Raw genomic sequence first — 19,457 nt, 5'->3', positions numbered from 1 at the left:
GTGTTCAGAGAGTGCACTGAAAAAACCGTGAAAGAATGAGGGATCATCAACATTTGGACCATATACACTTAAAATACATAGCTTTTTATCAAGTATAGATAGTTTAATGATTAAGAATCTGCCCTCTGGATCTATAACTGTATCGAGTACTGTGAAATTAATATTTTTATGTATTAAAATGAAAATCAGGCTATTCTCGGTCAGCCTGTGTTACTTCTCGTTTCATTGGTGCTTTGGTTTGTGGAAGTTGTCTTCTGTTCTCAGACCTGAGCTATGACTGCTCTCTGCTGTTGATTCTACCAGACGTGCTGTGGAAGTAAACAAACCACAGTGTGGTGTGCGGTTATTCAAAGATCAGATCCCACAGAGGGTCCACACTGTCTGTGCAGTGACGTCTGCAGGTTTTTGTTTTGTGTCCAAATTATTCTGCAGATCATCAGAATGAACGTGATTGGCCATGTTTGCAGAGCCCTTTTTTAAAATGTACTTTCGTGACATCATTGTGTGTGCGTAAACAGAGAGCTGCTCTCTGATTGGTCCCTGCCTGCTGTGTGTGTGTGTAGGATGTTCCTGTCGCAGCAGCGTGTGGTGCTGGTTTTTACACGTCACTTCATTTCTTGCAGCGTGCAGCTGTGGTGGCCGTCAGCAGCTGTTGGAGCTGCTCTGAGACTCATTCAGCTCCGTCATGAAGCTCACGCTGCTGCTCGCTCTGCTCACAGGTAACTGCTGTGTGTGTGTGTGTGTGTGTGTGTGTGTGTGTGTGTGTGTGTGTGTGTGTGTGTGTGTCTTTCCTCTGCTTCAGTTTTGTCTGTAAAACCTTAAATCCAGATGAGCAGATCTCTAAGTGTCTCTGACTGTGAGCAGCTTCCTGTCTCTCAGTCGTTACTAAGAGCATTAAAGCAGAGCCATCAGGTCTGTGCTGCTTTCTGTTCTCGTGTTGGTCTCTGTTCTGTAATGTGTAGGTCAGCTGACAGTGGCGCTGGCACCACAGAGGAGCGCTGGTTACGTGACTCTGTCTGCAGAGCGCTCGAGCTCAGTCTGAATGAAAATGCTTTTATAGAAACGTGTGAAGGGCCGAGCGTGAGTCTCACCTGTTGATGTGTCTGTCAGGACAAACACGGCCGATGATGCTGAGACTTTGTAATGCTGTGTGAGATGGCCCAGGCTGCACAGCTGAGTTTACTGGAACCAGTGAAACCAGTGAAGATGACGAGACGCTGACCTGATCTGAGCCCTGAGCAGTTTGGATCTGATGTAACAAAGTTTTCCTGTGTTTCTGTTTCCAGTCTGTGAATGTGACAGCAGCAGGGTCAAAGGTCACACAGGTCAGGACGTCACTCTGCCCTGTAAGTATGACAGGAAATATCACGGCGCTGTGGAAGTGTGCTGGCAGCGAGGAGAAATACCGATCAACAAGTGCTCCAATCAGCTGATCTCCACAGATGGAGACAAAGTGTTAACCAGAGCTTCCAGCAGGTATCAGCTGCTGGGCCGACTGGAGGACGGAGACGTCTCTCTGACCATAAAGAGCCTGACAGAGGGAGACGCTGGACGATACGGCTGCAGGGTGCATATACCCGGGCCGTTCAACGACGAGAAGCTTTACATCGATCTGACTGTTGTCCCGGGTGAGTCTGCAGCTGTGAGAACAGCAGAATCCACTCGCTCCATTTGATTCTCAGACTTTAAACTGTCTGCCTGAACTTTTATATTCATGACTGTGACGAGTTCGTGTCTGCACAACGGTCTGTTTCAGCTCCACAAATTCACACGTCAACGGCCTCGACGACAAAGACCACCGTGGCCTCTCAGACTGAAGGTGACCGATTCAAAGCTGTTTGTAGTTTATAACACGCTGCACACTCGTCCGGCTCACAACAAATCTGCACATGAAACCAGGTCTTTCAGCTTAAACCCATCATTTCCTCCTTATTCTTGATCTTTGGTCAGTGACACACAAACAAACGACAGCATTTCTGTGGAGTAAACTTTATTAGTCGTCACGTGATGATGGTCCCAGTGATGCTGTGACATCAGGCTACCAGTGTGTCTGTGATACAGCATCAGCAGGTTAAAGTGTCGGGCTGCTGCTGAAACTCCCTTTAAAGCATCTGCTTTCACTTCCTCATCCTGCAGGTCACCTGACCTCCACAGAAAGCCTCCTGACTTCCTCCCACAGTGTGACGAGCGGCAGCAAGGTGAGAGATCCTGTGGGAAACAGAATGAGTAACCTGTTATATTGATGTCAGGTGTGTCTAATGTTGGAGAGAGTGAAGCTGTTTGTAGAAGTCTCTCCTCTGAGTACCAGCAGCAGGATCCATGTGAGCGTCCCCAAAGGACAGAGTCAGAGTGATGTGCACAAACAGCTGTGGCTTCAGGGTGTCTATAACTACACATGTACTAATGAAAGGTCCTTAAATCAAACTGAATCCATTCACATCCTGTCATCAGGGGCCGGATATCAGCTGAAAACGGAGGCAGAGGACGGCGGGCTAAGAGTTTGGTGTTCGTTTATTATTTGATGCTTTTGATTTGTTGAGTTTGGACGTTCAGTGCTTTCAGTCTTTGGTTCTGGTTATAATTTTGTCATGTTATCGAGGTTACTGCTACTACTGCCCCGCCCCCCCCCCCCAGGGTACGAGCCACCGAAGGTTCCAGAGATTTCATTATGGATGTAGTAGTCTGGCATCTGAGTCGTGATTATGTTATTAGCGTGAGCGTCCTGATTACCTGGTCTGTGTATAAATAGTCCTGCCCTCAGTTCCTGCTCTGGATTTTGTTTCTTTGCCTTTTTGTTGTTTTGGATCAGCTCTAATAAACGGGTTGTTTTTGGTTCAGTGCAGTCTGCTGCTCATGTGTTGCTAATCTGCACAGACGTGTGACGTGTTAAACCGTCACATCTATGATGCGTGTTTGTGTGTCTGCAGAAGCAGGAGGGCGGAGCTCTGACGGGCGTTATGTTCTACGTGCTGCTGGGTTCGGTGTTGCTGCTTATCGTCGGTGAGTTCTTCACGGCCGCAACAGCAGCTCGCTCGCCACAGCTGTGTTACATGTTTGACCCACTGCTGTTTCTGATGTTACTGATCAGCTGTGATGGATTTAAAGACGACACTGAATGCTGTGGGTGACGCCCTCTGATCCATCAGCTGACGTAACTTCAGATGATCAGAGATGGAAAACATTTCAGTTCTGTTATTGTGTTAATCAAACAAGTTTCACATCCAGCGAGTGTGAAACTCTGAAGCCAAAACAAAGTTTTAGTTCTGCACTGAGCCTGATGTGTTTTCACCTTCGTCTGATGCCAGGATCGTCTTCCAGCAGAGATAAACATCCATCCTGTTCAGTTTCAACACTCGTGACTCCATGTATGACACGTTCCAACTTCCCATCAAAGTAACTGTAATGATCAGTAATGATTCTGGTTCTGACAGAAGCTCGCACAGCTGAAGCTCGGTCGCAGTGTGCGTGTCACGGCAGCTCTGTGGTTGGTAGATGGCGGGTGCAGCAGGCAGACCTGCAGGGAGAGACGCACGGGTCACTAACAGACTGGATTTATGAAAATGTGACAGGTTTTAAAATGTTGCATGAGGTCGGCTACAGCTCACGTCTGCTCTGTCCTCTGTGTCTCTGCAGCAGGAGGCCTGAAGCTGCTCTGCAGACGGTGAGTATGATCATGAACTTCTTCTTTGTGTCTCCTGAATAAATGACCCGGCTCAGCGCCTCGATCATTGACAGCACTGAAGGACGACATCTATGAGCCTTTAACCTTCATGATTTCTCAGCCTTCAGTCTGTCGATACACCTTCATCATAACGTCTTCACACGCGCTCAGACTGAAACCAGATGTGTCCAAAACCACAAACCACACAGCCGATTTCAAATGAGCGGAAACTGAGCAGCGAGCTTCAGACCCTTTAAGCGTCTTCATGCAGCTGCGCCTGCAGCCCGCTCGTTATTTTAACGGTCGCTCCACTGATGGTTTTTCTGCAGTTTATTTTCCAATTTCAAGTCAACATAGTTTCTACAAATTTCTCTGAAAGTTTAGCACCTTTAATGAATCCTACAAATGAGTCTGGAGCTTCTCCACAGGAAGTCTTTTATTCTGTACAGGAAGTAACTATGAAGACATTTAATAATAATGATAAATAACCAGAGTAAAGCAGCTGACAGCTGACTCCCGGCTCTCGTGTCTCAGGCCTCAGAAGTTTCAGCAGTTCGACACCTCGGCCCGGTTCAGCTCCACGTCGTCTGCTGTGCAGCTTCACAGCGAAAGCTCCACCGGGGACGGCGTGTACCACATCAGCGGCAGCGAAGGCGTATATGAGAACTACCTCTGCAGCTCTGAGGCTCCGCCCACTCAGCTGCCGAGGCTGAAGATGAAATAACAACAGCCTTTCTAGAGTTTGAGCCAGAGCTGTGCCTTCATTTCTGTCCAATCAGAGAGCTTCAGGTGGTAAATCTCCCTCAGGTGGGAGGGTCTGTAGGCAGCAGGTGGTTAACAGACTAACATGTAAATACGAATGAGCTCTTATTGTGAAAGATTTGGTGTGATTTCAGGTTTTTCTCAGATTTAATAAAATACTTGAAAATCTTTTTGAACTTCTTTGATCAGAGTTTTTGTATCTGTTAGTTTTTCATCCTTCATTTTCTCTGAGGATGGAGTCAGTTTACTGCTCCAGGTGGCCCCCTGGTGGCCAAATGACTGAACTGCAGTTACAGACACACCTGTGCACTGGTGGTAAATAACCCCAAAGGTGCCCGTTAGTGACTTAATCACTATAATCATACTAATAATTTTTGGCACATCTCATATAAAGTACAACATTCTTGTTTTTGACACATGTTGGCTCTGCCTCTCTCTACAAATATAAAAAATATACTTTATTAAATTATTATGTTTTATGCATTAAAATAATCTAAATATGTCTTACAAATATTCAGCTCCTTCCACTGCATACTCTACATTTACTCAAACTACAGTGTGACTATAAAGTAATCTATTACACATTACTTGTTCCTTAAATGTAATGCAGTGTGTTTGTTACTTTCATGTCTCTGTAAAATGACCCGAAACACATGGTCTCATAATAAACTGTAAACCTGAGGCTACACGCACCGACACAAACTCCTCGTGAGGACTCACCGCCTCTCTCAGCACAGAGAGGCGGTCGCCATGGTGATTCTACTGTAGAAACAGCAGCCTGACTGTTACCTGGTGAAGTTCAGGCTCTGGCTGCTGTGCTGGAGTCTGCATACATCACTGGGTGTGTGGCTAGCTTAGCGTTAGCTTAGCATTAGCATGCTGTCTGCAGATGTCTGCAAACAGGCGATCTGCTGATGTGTCGTTCATAACAGCAGACTCCTCAGGGAGAGCAGAGTGTTCAGCACCTGCTGCTCAGCCCTGATGAGAGCCCATGCAGGCAGGCGGTGCTTTGTACTGATGGGCACACCGTGCAGCCAATCACATGCAAAGACACACTAGGATCATACTATTATGTCAAATATGGAAGGGGGGACAGATCCAAAGACAGCGAGTGTAGAGCTGCAGGCCTGGAGGACAAAAGAATTGAAACTGTTGTCCGGGTGTGTTCTCCATAGTAACAGCATTTAAACAAAGCTTTTAATAAAACTTTTTCCCAAAACATTCAGAATTGATAAATGATGCTAAAATAGAGTCTTGGACTGAAGAGCCATCGGACATCATGAGTTGTGTTAGCAGTGCTGCTGCTTCTGTCCTGGAGCAGTCTCCATTTTACCATCGCGCTCTCATCCTTTTGAGCAATGGCATAAAAGTCACGTGCACAGCTGTGTGGCTGCACTGCTGCTCTGCTGTCCGTCCTGCAGTAATGAAATGCATCACTTTACTGCATTACTGAGAATGTGATTATAGTAACGTAGTGAGTGATGATAACACGTTACACTCAGCACTGACTAATGCAACAGTTTATGTTAAACTGCATTACAAATGTCTCAACCAGTTTAACTAAATAATCAAACTTGTTTTTAACACATTTTAAATGAACGAGATGAGACCTCTCCACAGATTTATGTATTAAATCTAAAAGTATGCAGGTGAGTCAGCAGGCTCCGCCCACCTGAACTCGTTCATCAGGTTTATCCGAAACCTTCATCTCTCCAATCAGAGCGACCACATCAGTCACACAGGTAAGATGATCACACTCTGCTTTTATATCATCTCATTATTGTTCAGGTTTCAGTCGCAGCAGCTGGGTTTGTTGGTTTGTGTGTGTGTTTGTTGGCTGGTTTGTGGGTCTGCTGCTCTTTGATGGTTTGAAACAGTTAATCTAACATTCCTGTCACGTTGCCTCACATGAATGTTGTTGTTATACCTTTAAATTGTTCCCTGAGCAGCTGGTGGAACTCCACACCAAACTCCATGCAAATATTGTCTTATTTTACCCATGTCTGTGTACATCCACTGATCCCAGTCTTGGCTTGGTGATGATGACTGTAGAGCGTGTGATGAAATATTTGGTATTTTCATTTGTCCTCACTGCGTCCACAGGATACAAACGGGGGGGATTCTCTGTAGTTCTCACTCTGGGTCAGCACACCTGAATCACATGATTCGTTCATTACCAGGCCTCTGGAGAACTTCAGGACACGTTGAGGAGATAATTTAGTCATTTAAATCAGCTGTGCTGGATCAAGGACACTCGAGTCCTGGTGTAGACGGTGATGAGAACTCAGTTACACCTCAAGCTTCATGTTTTCTCAAAACTCAGCAGCAACATTTGGATTTGATAAGACTTTAATGTTGTTTGTGTGAATTGTGTACATAGTTTAACGTAACCTCATATTTCCTGTTTGTAAAATATCAAAGTAAAAGCTTGAACTCGTGATAGCTGCGTGATCATTTCAAAATAACAGGAAGTGGACCTGACTCTTTGGACCGTGGAGGTTTGTTTCTACTGTACATCTTCTCTCCTCTGTGGCTGCGTCGCGCTGTTAGTGCCGACTTTCTCGGATGTTTCTTGTTGTTGTTTCTCCCGTTGCTCACGCGGCTCTCTGCATTCCTGTAACAGTGCAGTTTGTAGATAAAGTCTCAGTGCTGGTTTCTGTGGGACTTTATCAGTGCGTCACATCTCTGTGAACGAGTTTTGGTCCACTCTTCTTTACAGCTGAAGGTCATTGAGGGTCGCAGCATCCATGCACAGCTCTCTGAGCTCTGATCTTTGGTTCAGGTGCAGCTTTGCAAACCTAAGTCAAGCTGGCGTGCTCTTTCACCTGGCAGCTCTTCCAACCACGCCATACTTTTCCATCCATTCATTTCCTGCCACCTGTGTCCGGATCGTGGCAGCAGCTGTCTAAGCCCAGGCTTCCCTCGCTCACACCAGCCAGGAGCTGTGATCCCGGCTCTGTCCTGGGGCCTCCGTCAGTACGACGTGCTTCAAACGCCCAGCAGGAGCCCAAACCTCCTCGACTGGCTCCTCTCGATGTGGAGCAGCGGTTCAGGTTGGAGCTCCTCACCCTAACTCTAGGAGAGGATTCGATCTTTTTCTCATGTCCTGTCATGAACTTTGAACTTTGACCTTTACCCTGCTAACTCAGGGAGGCAGTGACCCATGTGAATAACTTGTACTAATGCACACTTGTGATGATTATGGAATCTGTTAATAAATGACCTTTATAACTTTCACTAACTGGAATCTTCACTGAGCTGTCTGCTGCAAACAGCTGATCACTAACGACCGGGTGCCACAGGTGTGACTGAGTCCAGGTGTTTGTGTGTCGTCAGGTGAACAATGAGCCAGCCGGTGATGACGCAGCCTCAGCAGCTCTTTGTTTCCTCGCTGGAAGCTGATTGGGCTTCAGGGATCTGCGACTGCTGCGATGACAAGAAGCAATGTAGAGTAACACACACACTTCATCCAATCAGAGCGGACTTTACTGATCCCACACCGACACTCGGGACCAGACTAACAGCTGGACACGAGCATGCAGCTGACGCTTTAACAGCTCATAAGAATTATTATAAGAATCTAATTGAACATAGACAAACAGACTTGTTCTTTAATTTATCAGTTTTCACAGAGACAACATCAGCTGTCATCTGTTTTCCTTTGATTTTAAATAAGTTTATTGTTTTAAATACATCAGAAAATAAAGAGCGCTGAGGTCACATGTTCATTCATTCAGACTGAATCTGTTTAAACCTAAAAATGTCCCACAGCTGCTAAGGCTCTGCACCAAACTCCATTCAAAAAGCATCAAATTATCATCAGTGTGTGTGACGTGAATCCATCCAAAGACTAACACATCAGCTGATGTTGGCTTGGTTTTACTCACATCTTTAAAAAACAAACACATCGTCTGAACCTAAGTAGCGACTGCAAGTGTAAACAATACGTTTATTTGTTAAACAGAAGAAAACAAAATCATATTTTATGATTGAACTTTTTAATCAATTATAAAGAAATTAATTCATTCCTGTTGTGTAATATTAAACATTTAACTGAAGTGATGCTGTTTTTATTTTTGTTATTTATAGTTTGCAATTTGTTGCTTTTTTTTTCAGTTTTTTGTGTTACTTTGTTTCATGTTGTTATTCAGTTTGTTTTTGACATTGTGTTTGTCGTCTGCTGTCGTTCCCAGGCTGCTTTGCCTTCTGGTGCTGTCCCTGCTTCGCCTGTCGAACCACCAAACAGTTCGGTCAGTGTCTCTGTCTCCCCCTGCTGGACGTGTTCGGCTGCGTCCATCCCATCACGATGTCCATCAGGGTGTCGTTGCGTCAGCGCTACGGCATCAAAGTACGACCACGAGGTGGCGCTGAGACGCTCGTTTGGTTTGAGTTAGCAGCCGCTAAGCTAACGTTAGCCAGTGTGGCTCACTTTGTTTGTTCGTTCGTTTGTTTGTTTCAGGGGAATCTCTGCACCGACTGTTTGTGCTCCACCTTCTGTCTGCCCTGCGTTTGGTGTCAAATGGCCACCGAGATGAAGAAGCAGAAGCTCCCCACCATGTTCAGTGACATCATCAGCCAGTGATGATGTCATCAGCATGAAGTCATTGCCCCAGACCGGCCCGTCACAGCCCAGCTCCGCACCAGCAGAAATCAATAATCAATGATCATCAGTGTTTACTGCATTTATCACTTATTTGTTTTTAACAAATCTGTTGTTTTGTTCTGTTGTTCATCTGTTTACTCGATTTAAATGGTTGTTAGCTTAAATTCATTAAAATTAAATTCATGCTTGTGACTGAGCTTAAAGATGAATCGAGACTGTGGAGAGAAGCTCAGCTCAGATCTGATATTTAATCAATGCACAAATATTCAGTTCGTGTGAGCTTTGGAAGGTGATTTCAGGATTCAGAATTTACATGAAATCATTTAAATGATTTTACACAATTCAAGTTTGGCTTCTAGCCAAATTCAATACTGACAAAATAAAAACCTTTAACTTTAAAAAATGGAAATTGTATTTAAACTTTTTTTTAATTTCTTCCAGATCAAATGTAATTAAATAAATACTCTGAATAATGTGTCTGTGTATGTGGAATCAAAAGCATTCATTACTTTTCATTTAGCAGTTTTTCATTTTATTGTCGTGTCACTTTGCAATAAAACCTGATCATTAAGTTTATAAGGAAATATTAATAACGAACTCTCTTCAGATCATTCTGATGAGCAATAATTAATTTTAGTGCGCGTTTGTTTGTTAGCTTCATGTAATGAAAGAAAACTGTCGAGTGTCCACACAGTGAAGCTGGTTTTTAGGTTTTAGGGGGAAATTATTTCCTTCTTGCCGAATCCAAAACTTTCCACTTAAACTTTCACTTTTTTAAATGTTATTATTTATCTCTTTATAAACATAGATATAGATATATATTTACGCTGACTATTTCTGAAGTGTCAGTAAAATTCTGACTAAACCTAAAAAATGAAGTTTGGTATTTTATTTTGAAGGGAGGTGCTGCCGCTGCCCTCCGGGCCGCTGGTGGCGCTGTTGTGGTTCAGCGTTTTCACAAACAGCAGAGAAAGAGGCTTGAAACACGTGTGGGGTCTTTTCTGTGAGCGTGTTGTGATCAGCAGGCAGGAGTCCGAGCAGAAAACAATCAAACGGGTATCGATTACCAGTGATTATCGATCAAAAATGACGAAGGTGAAGAAGGAGAAAGTTTCGGAGGAGGGAGAAGAAGCCGGTACCGGGGGCACCGAGAGGTCGTACCAGGAGCTGATCGCTCACCTGAACCCGATCGCTCAGCCGCTGGCCTCCAAAAAGCTCAGCAAGAAGCTCTACAAATGCGTGAAAAAAGGTGAGAAGAAGAAGAATCCCGCTAACGGCCGGGAAATGTTGGAGATTACTGTTCTGTGGCGCCGAACTCTGTTTAAAAATTCACGAATTTAACGATTTCTTTCTGCTCTGCAGTTGTTAGAGTCGATGCAGGACTTTAAATAAGAAAGTGTTCGAGTCGTTTGAAGCCTCTGGTTAATTCGGCCGTAAACACGTCGCTTATAGATGCACAGTTTGTAATCTATTGGTAATTTTCTGTGGAAAATCAGCGGCTGTTTGTACAGCTTCATCCTCAGTGAAAGGTTCAGTCAGACCCGCTTCCGGTTTCACTGGGCGTTTTAAAAGGCAGCTGCATGTGCTTTTATTTTGATGCTTAGCAGAAGTGTTTTTAGTATGTGAGGAAATCTCCTTCACAGTTTGGTTTGGGAGGGAACTTTTGTTGTCGGGAATCATGTGAACGATGTGTTCACACTGCAGATGTTAAAGCTTTAAACATCCAGATGTGCTCCTCCTGACTTTAAATGCAGTTTGCAGCTGGTCTGGGCTTGAAGAAGGCGCAGAGCCTTCATGTTGCACTTGAGCTTAAAACTGCAGGTTTTTGACTGGAGTCTGGTTTAATGTGTCTCTGCTTCTATCATCCAGCCGCCAAAGTGAAGAACATCCGACGAGGAGTCAAAGAAGTTCAGAAGTTCATCAACAAAGGAGAGAAAGGGTGAGTCGCTGCTGCTGCACCTTTCAGCACATCCTCGGGTGTGTCCAGGTGTTCGTGACGATCACAGGTGTATTTATGTGTTTCTGATGTGTCTGCAGCATCGTGGTGCTGGCGGGCGACACGCTGCCCATCGACGTCTACTGCCACCTGCCCGTCATGTGTGAGGACAGAAGCCTGCCGTACGCCTACATCCCGTCTAAAGTGGTGAGTGACAGTGGACAGGTGTGCTGAAGGTCTGTCACCTGATGGGGGCGGGCTCTGAACGCGTTGCTCTGTGAAAGTTGGATGGGCGTGGCTGAAACTCAGTCTGTGCTTGCAGAGCGCCGCTCACACAGCATGTGTGTGCACTGCTCGCTGCACTCTCCTCAGCGCAGCAGGAAAACGTTACTGCGCGCACAAACAGTCGACACCAGTGTGTCTCAGAGCGCTGTGTGTGCCACGCCCTCTGTAACAGCAGCTTAGCAAAAGTTGATTCTGTTCATCTGGATGTTTTCAGTGGGAGAAAGGTTTCATCATCATCAGGTGACTTCTTCAGTCTCAGCTGACTGCAGGTTTCCCCAATCTTATAAACAGTACATTTGCATAATGACTGAAACCAGCCCACTGAAGGAACAATGTGCTGGGAGGTCAGTTCCTTCATCATAATTATGCAAATTCTCATGACCACTGATCAGCGGCCATGAGCACCACTGAAAACGCTACGTCCAGAATCAACTTTTGCAGATTTACTTACCTGGATGATTGAGCGTGCATCGAGACGTTTTCAGTAGAAAAGCTTTCTTGCATGCAGATCAAACCACCAACCTTCTGATTAGTCGATGACCTGCTGAGCTTCAGCCAATCAACTAACGAACGTCTGATCATGTGAGACGTGAGCACGCGTCAGCTTCAGACTCTTATTTTCAAATCTTTTGTGATTTCCTGACTTTTAGTGTTGGGATAATTTCTCTTATTTTGAAAAGTCTGTGTGCTTCCAATTCAGTTTTATTTATACAGCAACAAATCACAACAACAGGCTTTTCAGGGAGTTTTTAGGACATCCTGATAATAATGAATTACAGTAGTCCAGCCTGGAAGTAATAAATGCATGAACTAGTTTTTCAGCATCACTCTGAGACAGGATATTTCTAATTTTAGAGATGTTGCGCAAATGGAAGAAAGCAGTCTTACATATTTGTTTAATATGTGCGTTGAAGGACATGTCGATGGGCGATCGTGGCTCAAGAGTTGGGAGTTCGCCTTGTAATCGGAAGGTTGCCGGTTCGAGCCCCGGCTGGGACAGTCTCGGTCGTTGTGTCCTTGGGCAAGACACTTCACCTGTTGTCTGCTGGTGGTGGTCAGAGGGCCCGGTGGCGCCAGTGTCCGGCAGCCTCGCCTCTGTCAGTGCGCCCCAGGGTGGCTGTGGCTACAACGTAGCTTGCCATCACCAGTGTGTGAATGTGTGGATGACTGGATGTGTAAAGCGCTTTGGGGTCCTTAGGGACTAGTAAAAGCGCTATACAAATACAGGCCATTTACCATTTTACCATTTACCATGTCCTGGTCAAAAATGACTCCAAGGTTCCTCATAGTGTTACTGGAGGCCAAGGTAATGCCATCCAGAGGAAGAATCTGCTTAGATACCATATTTCTAAGATTTTCAGGGCCGAGTACAATAACCTCAGTTTGATCTGAATTAAGAAGCAGAAAGTTAGCGGCCATCCAGGTCTTTATGTCTTTAAGACATTCCTGCAGTTTAACTAATTGGTGTGTGTTACCTGGCTTCATGGATAGATAGAGCTGGGTGTCATCAGCATAGCAGTGAAAGTTCTGACTTTAAAATCTTTTTTTATTTCCTGACTCTTATTGTGAAACTCTGTTCCAGGACCTGGGTTCCTCTGCGGGCTCGAAGAGGCCGACCTGCGTCATCCTCATCAAACCTCATGAAGATTACCAGGAAGCGTATGACGAGTGCTTGGAGGAAGTTTCCAGCCTGCCCAAACCCCTCTGAAGCCCCCACCCCCTTCATAAGCCCCACCCCCAAAGGAACAGTTCTTCCTCCAGCTGTGCTAACAGTTTCCATCCACTGCCAGTGTTTGTGCTAAGCTAGGCTAATCCAGCAGGAGGATTTAAATCCAGACCAAACAGACTTCAGATAAAGAACGATGTTGATGTTTGAGTGAAAAATGTTTAGTATAATCGATGTATTGATCTGTGATCAGGACTGTAAAGGCAGATGTTTCACAGATGTTTTTGTTTTTTCTTATTAAAGTCGTTAACGCTGTGACGCGTCTGAACTCGTTCCTGCAGCCGCACAAACATCTTCACTTTTACACTTGATGGATCACGTCGTCTCCTCTCCTTCATAAAGGATGCTTCAGTGTCTCCTCAGCTAAAGGAGGCAATGAAGGAAGCACTGAAGCTTCCTCAGAATGAGACTTAACAGCTGTTTGAAACGTTACCTGTGAAACACGAACGTGAGCTTTAATGAAACAGGTTCAGTTATTATATTTAGACGAGGACGTGCTGAAATGAACAAAAGGATCTAAAAATTATTTATTACAACATTTTTATTTTTTACATTTCATAAAATCTGAACTTAAATCTACATTGTTCTAGGGCTGCTCAATTGATCGAATTTTAATCGTGATTACGATCTGGGCTTTCAACGATCATTAAAAATGACATGAGCCGATAATTAGCTCCTCCTCTCGCGCTGCTCCGTGTGGCAAATCAAGCGCACCTCTCTGCGTTTCGAACACGCGTCACAACAATTAAGAGGACCCGAGGGAAGCTCGGAAAGCTAAGCAGAAGTTATTTGGAGAGGAGAGGATAACGGCTGCTGAAGAAAGAATGCCGCTGGTTGAAAAGAGGTAAAACGACTTCAGTGGTGTGGAAACATTTTGGGTTCACGGACTCAGACGTGGATCAAGTAGACATAGTGTGGAAACTTTGCTACGGTGTCGTAGCTGCACCACAGAGCAACACTACAAATTTATTCAATCATTTGAAGACCGCTCACAAAGTGACGATCAAACAATGAAGGAACATAGAGAAAAACTCTTGACAACACCTGCTTCATCCTCACAGACCTCCATTCACGCTACCCTGTACAACGCGACTAAATATCCCACCAGCTCCCAGAGACACAAGGAGATAACAAACGCGGTAACGTTTCCCTCACCAAAGACCACTGCTCAATTAACACAGTGAACAACCAGTATTATGCAGGATTTTGAAGTTCACTAAACATAGATGTTTACATTTTTCATTTATTTTTTATATTGCAAACATTTGCACTGTTATCAGTATTTGCACACTATTTTATATTATTTTTTGACATCTTTAAAGCCATTATTCAATACATTGTTATTGTTAAATAAATATCGTCAAATAATCGAGATCTCAATTTCAGTGAAAATAATCATGATTATCATTTTTGCCATAATGGAGCAGCCCTACATTGTTCAACATACTTTCTCTAATTGTTAAATTATTACAACATACATACATATCTGTATTTGATTATATATGTAAACAATATTGAATTAAAAGGTAATAAAAGTTTAGGAATAGTTAAAATTTCTGATTTTCTTAAATGTTTTTTTAAGGTATTATTTACCTGCTAAAGTGTAACAACAATAATACTGATGATGATGATGATGATGATCTGTATCTGTGCTGATCAAAAATCAGTTTTTCTTATAATAATAATAAATTTTATTTCTAGGCGCCTTTAAGACCTCAAGGTCACCTTACAATAACAACAGCAGCAATACAATATAAAAAATAAAAAATAAAATTTAGACATAAGGTAAAAAAAACAGAAGTATGAAAGCTGAGCGAGGTGAAGATGGACTAAGATCAGCTGTACGCAGCTCTGAATAGATGAGTTTGAGACGTGATTTAAAAGTGAGGGAGAGTTTGTGGTCTGGAGATCTGATGAAGGTGCATCCAAAGTCTCGGACCAGAACAACTCTGAGTCCCACGGTGCTCAGGCGAGCAGGTGGAGCAGACAGAAAGGTGGAGAAGAGCAGAGTGTACGAAGGAGTGGGTATGTGTGGAGCTGTTTAAGAAGAGCTGTTCTATGTTCAGTGGATCTAGTTCTGGAAATAATACGAGCAGCTGTATTTTGAACTAACTGCAGTTTATGGAGAGATTTATGAGGCAGACCATAGAGAAGAGAGTTACAGTAATCTAGACCAGATGTGACAAGAGCATCAACCAGCATGGCAGTACTGCTTGGAGGCGGTTAATATTATGGAGATGAAAGTAGGAAGGCTGAGTGATATTATTTATATGTGCTGTGAAGGACAGAGTGCTGTCGAGGATGATACCAAGACCCTTAACCTGAGGGGAGGGCGTGACAACAGAGTGATCAATGGATAAAGTTCTGGTTGGGACTTTGGTCAGTCAGTATCTGGTGCCTATTAAAATGAATTCTGTTTTATTGCCATTAAGTTTAAGAAAGTTGTGAGTAAACCAGAGCTTGATTTCACTTAAACAGTCAGAAATGGCCGTGTGCTGGAGAGTAGCTGTGGTTGCTTCTGATTCGGCTGAAGGTAAACAAACAAATCCGATCACCTCGATTGATCAGTTATAATTTGATCTGCTGAATCAGTAAATTAAGGCTGAGTGTGAAACAGCTGTGCAGGGAAAACATCTGGAACAGGTGGCTCAAGTTCAGCTGCTGCAGGTCTGCGGTGCAGCCACACGGGGGCAGCAGCGCCACACACAGGCTGTTACTGCAGCGCAGAGACTGTGTTTGTGTTCATGTCAAAGTTAAACATGGAGCAGCTTTGTTTATTTATGCAGCCTTGGTTTGTTACAGCAGCTCGATGATGAGCGACAGTGAAGCAACATGAAAGAGTCCTCTCATCAATAATCAAACACACTCATTGATCCACAGCTGAGACCCCCAAAGGCTTTTATTTTGAAGGTAAATTTGATAAGATTGGCTCCAGCACTGAACCAGACTGTGTGTGTGTGTGTGTGTGGCATGTATCACAGCACACACACAGCATTTGTAAGCAGATTCAGTCATGTGGACACTCTCACTTCACTAACTATTATTATTATTATTGTTGTTGTTATTATTTATATATTTGTGTTTTAGGCTACGTCCACACGTATCCGGGTATTTTTGAAAACACAGATTTTTCTATGCGTTTGCACCTTTCGTCCACACGTAAACGGCGTTTTCGGTCACTGAAAACGGAGATTTCTAAAAACGCCTGCCAGGGTGGAGATTTTCGAAAACTCCGTTTGTGCATTTACATGTGGACGAGAAAAACGGAGAAAACACAGCGTCAAAGGTGTGCGCCTTTTATGACGTCACACTGTGCGCCACGTTATTGTTTCGGTGAAATGAATTTCTACAATACTGTTACTGCTAATTGTCCTCTCTGCAGTGTTTAAATGCTTACATACACACACAGTTACTGTCCCTCCACACATACGACTCGGTTCTGCTTCTATGCGCCATCTTTGTTTACTATTTCCTACCGAGGCTTCTAGACTTCTGATTGGCCAACATTTCTACACGGTTAGGAATATATCGCCACCTGTTGCTTTGGCATGTTCCTAGCAGCGTTTTCCTTCATGTCTGCGTTTACGTGTGGACGGGATTATTTTTTAAAACGAAAATGGAAAATCTCCGTTTTCAAAAATACCCGTGTACGTGTGGACGTAGCCTTAAAAACATTTCACAAAAACGAGCAAAAGGACCTAAAAATGAGTAAAAAATACAAATAAATTTGATCCAAATTGAAGAAAGAATCAAATGAATATTTGAAGTTTAAAAAGCACAAACATTAAAGGGTGAGACAGGAAATGATGTCACAGCTGTTACATCATCAGCATCTAACTGGTGAGCTGGACCCGGAGCCATGTGCCAGGTCTGAAACAGGAGGACGGACACGTCTCCGGGGTCGTCTGTCACTGTGGGGTCAGTGTGGCACGGGCGCCTCGGCCACAGACTGTATATAAAAGATGGTCATCACCCGGTAACAGGCACATGCAGAGGGGGGGGCGGAAGGGGCTTGAGCACCCGCCCCTTTCCTGATGGGTGCCCAAAGTGCCCTTTTGTTGAGGCAAATTTTTTTTTAATTTTTAATTTATTTTTTTTAAATGTGTGTGTGCGTGTGGAGTCCTGTCTGTGCCCCTCAACAATAATATTTAACTATTAATCACAGTTTTGCTAAATAAAAGGATCTGGCTTGCATCAGTCACATGATCACCATTAACCAATGATCGCCCTTGACGGCAGAACGCGCTGGAACGAGCTCATAAAGAGCACGCGCATTTTTGCGGTCAGAAACACAAATTACCTCAGACACACAGACTGAGGCGACAGAACCAGTAAGTAGCTGTACAGCGCACACTGTAGTCTACAGCACACAGCAGTATTAGCTTATTACGTACACGTTGGTAAGCTGTCTTGTGACAACTGACGAACTGAAACAAATGAGCGTGCTGTGTGTGCAACAGCGCGACAAACATTACCTGTCCTTTTATTAACTGCACAAGTAGTGCTGGTCATAGCTGCTGGCTCACTGGGTAAGGCTGTCATGGGTCTGTAGCTCTGTCACCGTGTTAGGGAACATATTTAGTTTTAAAGTAAGTTACAGGGCTTTTCCTGCCTTTCTGGAGGGATTATATTTCACTTAAAACGATCTAATATGCATGTCCACATAATAATGGATTATTATAATTATAATATTTAAAAAACATGCTGTATTTTAAAGAACATACACATTAGAAACAGATTATATTAGATTTATATTTTAAATAAGACAAAATGCTGATTTTACAGCAGCAAAATTATTGTATCTCTACAGTTTAAAAATGTAATAAGCTTTCTGCCTGCACAGAGTGGATAGTGAAACAAATGGAATCATCATAAATACATTATTATAAATTTATTACTTTTTCCCTCATTGCTTTATTATTGTAGCTCTAGTAATAAATAATAAGGGAAGGATTCTGGATCAGCACCATGATGGAAACTTGTGTCCACAGTATATACAGTATTCTGAAGAAGGTCTAAAATGTCACTGTGTGTGCGTGCATGTGTTTGTTTTATGTATATGGATTTTGAATTATTACTCATAATATAACATTGTCCAGACATGGCTGGTAAGGACATGAGGAGGAAACAGTAGGAGCTGTGTGAGGCTACTAAAGGCAGTGGATCCCTCAGCAGCTGGATTACAAAGAGCACAGGTAACATTAACACATGTACCAGTTGTTGGAGAGGTATCCCAGTATAAAAATAATAATAAGCACAACTGAAATGTTTTGCTTCTATAACATTTTTCTGTCATCATTTTATTATAGATTAAGTGTAAGAGTTGTTAAGTGTGGATAATTAAATAATAGTTTATTGCAATAGCAAGTTGTGCCTTGTTCTCAGATGGACAGCAAGTGGAGAGTGATAGATGAGATGAGGGGATGGAAGGAGGAAGAGAGGCAAAGAGTGATTCACAGGCAGGGTCTAGTTTATTTCTCAGTTTTTTGTTGCCTTATGGTTCCAAGCGCTGTCACCAATCTTTGCATTTTGTTATTATCTCATGACACTTGTTTAATCAGCTACCATCTCTCCTATGGACTTTTTAATGTCTACAGTCTCAGATCAACACAGCCCTGCCCTCCAGCACTATCAGCAGCAGGAGCAGCAGCAACCCCTCAACAGCAACATTGTACCCATCAGGTAAAACATAGGCTATGTTTGCTTTGCCTCACAACAGTGATATAGTTTGATGCGATCCCATATTAGATTCTTGATGAATGTGTGTTGTTGTTATTCAGCCTGGTTCAATGTGCCCCTTTTTAGCTTTGAGCACCCGCCCCTATAAACGTCTCTGCAATGATGTCACAGCTGTTACATCATCAGCATCTAACTGGTGAGCTGGACCCGGAGCCATGTGCCAGGTCTGAAACAGGAGGACGGACACGTCTCCCGGGTCGTCCGTCACTGTGGGGTCAGTGTGGCACGGGCGCCTCGGCCACAGACTGTATATAAAAGATGGTCATCACCCGCTAAGGCTGCTAAAGCCATGAGCACAGTTTCATTATTAATGTTTTGTTTTTCCCCACATCATCGCTGATTACTGTCAGGAGTGTTTTCACGCTCAGTTAGCTCAACATGCCTCAACACAGCATTTAATCTGTTATTAGACTCAATTGGCTTCTCTCAAAATGTAAAAGAACCCACCCACCACTTTAATCACACTCTAGATCTTGTTTTAACATATGGCATAGAAACTGAACATTTAACAGTGTTTCCTGAAAACCCTCTGCTGTCTGATCATTTCCTGATAACATTTACATTTACAATAATTGATTACACAGCAGTGGAGAGTAGACTTTATCACAGTAGATGTCTTTCTGAAAGTGCTGTAACTAAGTTTAAGAATATAATCCACCCACTGTTATCATCTTCAATGCCCTGTACCAACATAGAGCAGAGCAGCTATCTGAACGCTACTCCAACAGAGGTCGATTATCTTGTT

At 43.5% G+C, this 19,457-nt stretch overlaps 3 protein-coding genes and 1 long non-coding RNA gene across 7 annotated transcripts; 3 read left to right on the top strand and 1 right to left on the bottom strand.

The window, feature by feature from the left end:
* Positions 1–591: 591 nt before the first annotated feature.
* LOC116320788 (hepatitis A virus cellular receptor 1 homolog) lies at positions 592–4,587 on the top strand. Of its 2 annotated transcripts, XM_039617984.1 has the most exons (8): positions 592–719; positions 1,287–1,346; positions 1,443–1,628; positions 1,757–1,819; positions 2,137–2,198; positions 2,928–3,000; positions 3,634–3,661; positions 4,196–4,587. In XM_039617984.1, exons 1-8 carry the CDS (start codon positions 686–688, stop codon positions 4,383–4,385), a joined length of 696 nt encoding a protein of 231 aa, XP_039473918.1. In that variant the 5' UTR covers positions 592–685; the 3' UTR covers positions 4,386–4,587. The 2 variants fall into 2 exon arrangements, with proteins under 2 accessions (XP_039473918.1, XP_031596365.1); XM_031740505.2 differs by having other exon boundaries at positions 1,287–1,628.
* LOC120442161 lies at positions 2,121–6,025 on the bottom strand. Its single transcript, XR_005614529.1, has 3 exons — positions 5,213–6,025; positions 3,290–3,514; positions 2,121–2,208 (listed from the first exon to the last, which is right to left on the bottom strand). It is a non-coding gene; the product is annotated as an uncharacterized LOC120442161 (long non-coding RNA).
* Positions 6,026–6,102: 77 nt separating this feature from the next.
* On the top strand, positions 6,103–9,557 carry LOC116320789 (cornifelin homolog B-like). 3 transcript variants are annotated; one of them, XM_039617985.1, is made up of 4 exons: positions 6,103–6,165; positions 7,760–7,869; positions 8,617–8,784; positions 8,883–9,557. In XM_039617985.1, exons 2-4 carry the CDS (start codon positions 7,767–7,769, stop codon positions 8,987–8,989), a joined length of 378 nt encoding a protein of 125 aa, XP_039473919.1. In that variant the 5' UTR covers positions 6,103–6,165; positions 7,760–7,766; the 3' UTR covers positions 8,990–9,557. The 3 variants fall into 3 exon arrangements, with proteins under 3 accessions (XP_039473919.1, XP_031596367.2, XP_031596366.2); XM_031740507.2 differs by having other exon boundaries at positions 8,617–8,771; positions 8,883–9,500; XM_031740506.2 differs by lacking the exon at positions 6,103–6,165 and adding an exon at positions 6,753–6,921 and having other exon boundaries at positions 8,617–8,771; positions 8,883–9,500.
* Positions 9,558–9,978: 421 nt separating this feature from the next.
* On the top strand, positions 9,979–13,231 carry nhp2 (NHP2 ribonucleoprotein homolog (yeast)). Its single transcript, XM_031740501.2, has 4 exons — positions 9,979–10,275; positions 10,896–10,965; positions 11,064–11,169; positions 12,830–13,231. Exons 1-4 carry the CDS (start codon positions 10,113–10,115, stop codon positions 12,953–12,955), a joined length of 465 nt encoding a protein of 154 aa, XP_031596361.1. The 5' UTR covers positions 9,979–10,112; the 3' UTR covers positions 12,956–13,231.
* The last annotated feature ends 6,226 nt before the right edge of the window (positions 13,232–19,457 follow it).

The sequence above is a fragment of the Oreochromis aureus genome, linkage group 10 (assembly GCF_013358895.1).
Source record: "Oreochromis aureus strain Israel breed Guangdong linkage group 10, ZZ_aureus, whole genome shotgun sequence".
Taxonomy (NCBI): Eukaryota; Metazoa; Chordata; class Actinopteri; order Cichliformes; family Cichlidae; genus Oreochromis; species Oreochromis aureus.
The sequence above is the reverse complement of the archived record's forward strand: the minus strand, read 5'-3'. Positions and strand labels throughout refer to the sequence as shown.

Coding starts and splice junctions, on each gene's coding strand:
- LOC116320788 (XM_031740505.2), top strand. CDS start 686: ATGAAGCTCACGCTGCTGCTCGCTCTGCTCACAG. Junction 720..1,286: donor GCTGCTCGCTCTGCTCACAG/GTAACTGCTGTG, acceptor TTCTGTTTCCAG/TCTGTGAATGTGACAGCAGC. Junction 1,820..2,136: donor CGTGGCCTCTCAGACTGAAG/GTGACCGATTCA, acceptor CTCATCCTGCAG/GTCACCTGACCTCCACAGAA.
- LOC116320789 (XM_031740507.2), top strand. CDS start 7,767: ATGAGCCAGCCGGTGATGACGCAGCCTCAGCAGCTCTTTGTTTCCTCG. Junction 7,870..8,616: donor CTGCGATGACAAGAAGCAAT/GTAGAGTAACAC, acceptor TGTCGTTCCCAG/GCTGCTTTGCCTTCTGGTGC. Junction 8,772..8,882: donor GTCAGCGCTACGGCATCAAA/GTACGACCACGA, acceptor TGTTTGTTTCAG/GGGAATCTCTGCACCGACTG.
- nhp2 (XM_031740501.2), top strand. CDS start 10,113: ATGACGAAGGTGAAGAAGGAGAAAGTTTCGGAGGAGGGAGAAGAAGCC. Junction 10,966..11,063: donor ATCAACAAAGGAGAGAAAGG/GTGAGTCGCTGC, acceptor ATGTGTCTGCAG/CATCGTGGTGCTGGCGGGCG. Junction 11,170..12,829: donor CCTACATCCCGTCTAAAGTG/GTGAGTGACAGT, acceptor ACTCTGTTCCAG/GACCTGGGTTCCTCTGCGGG.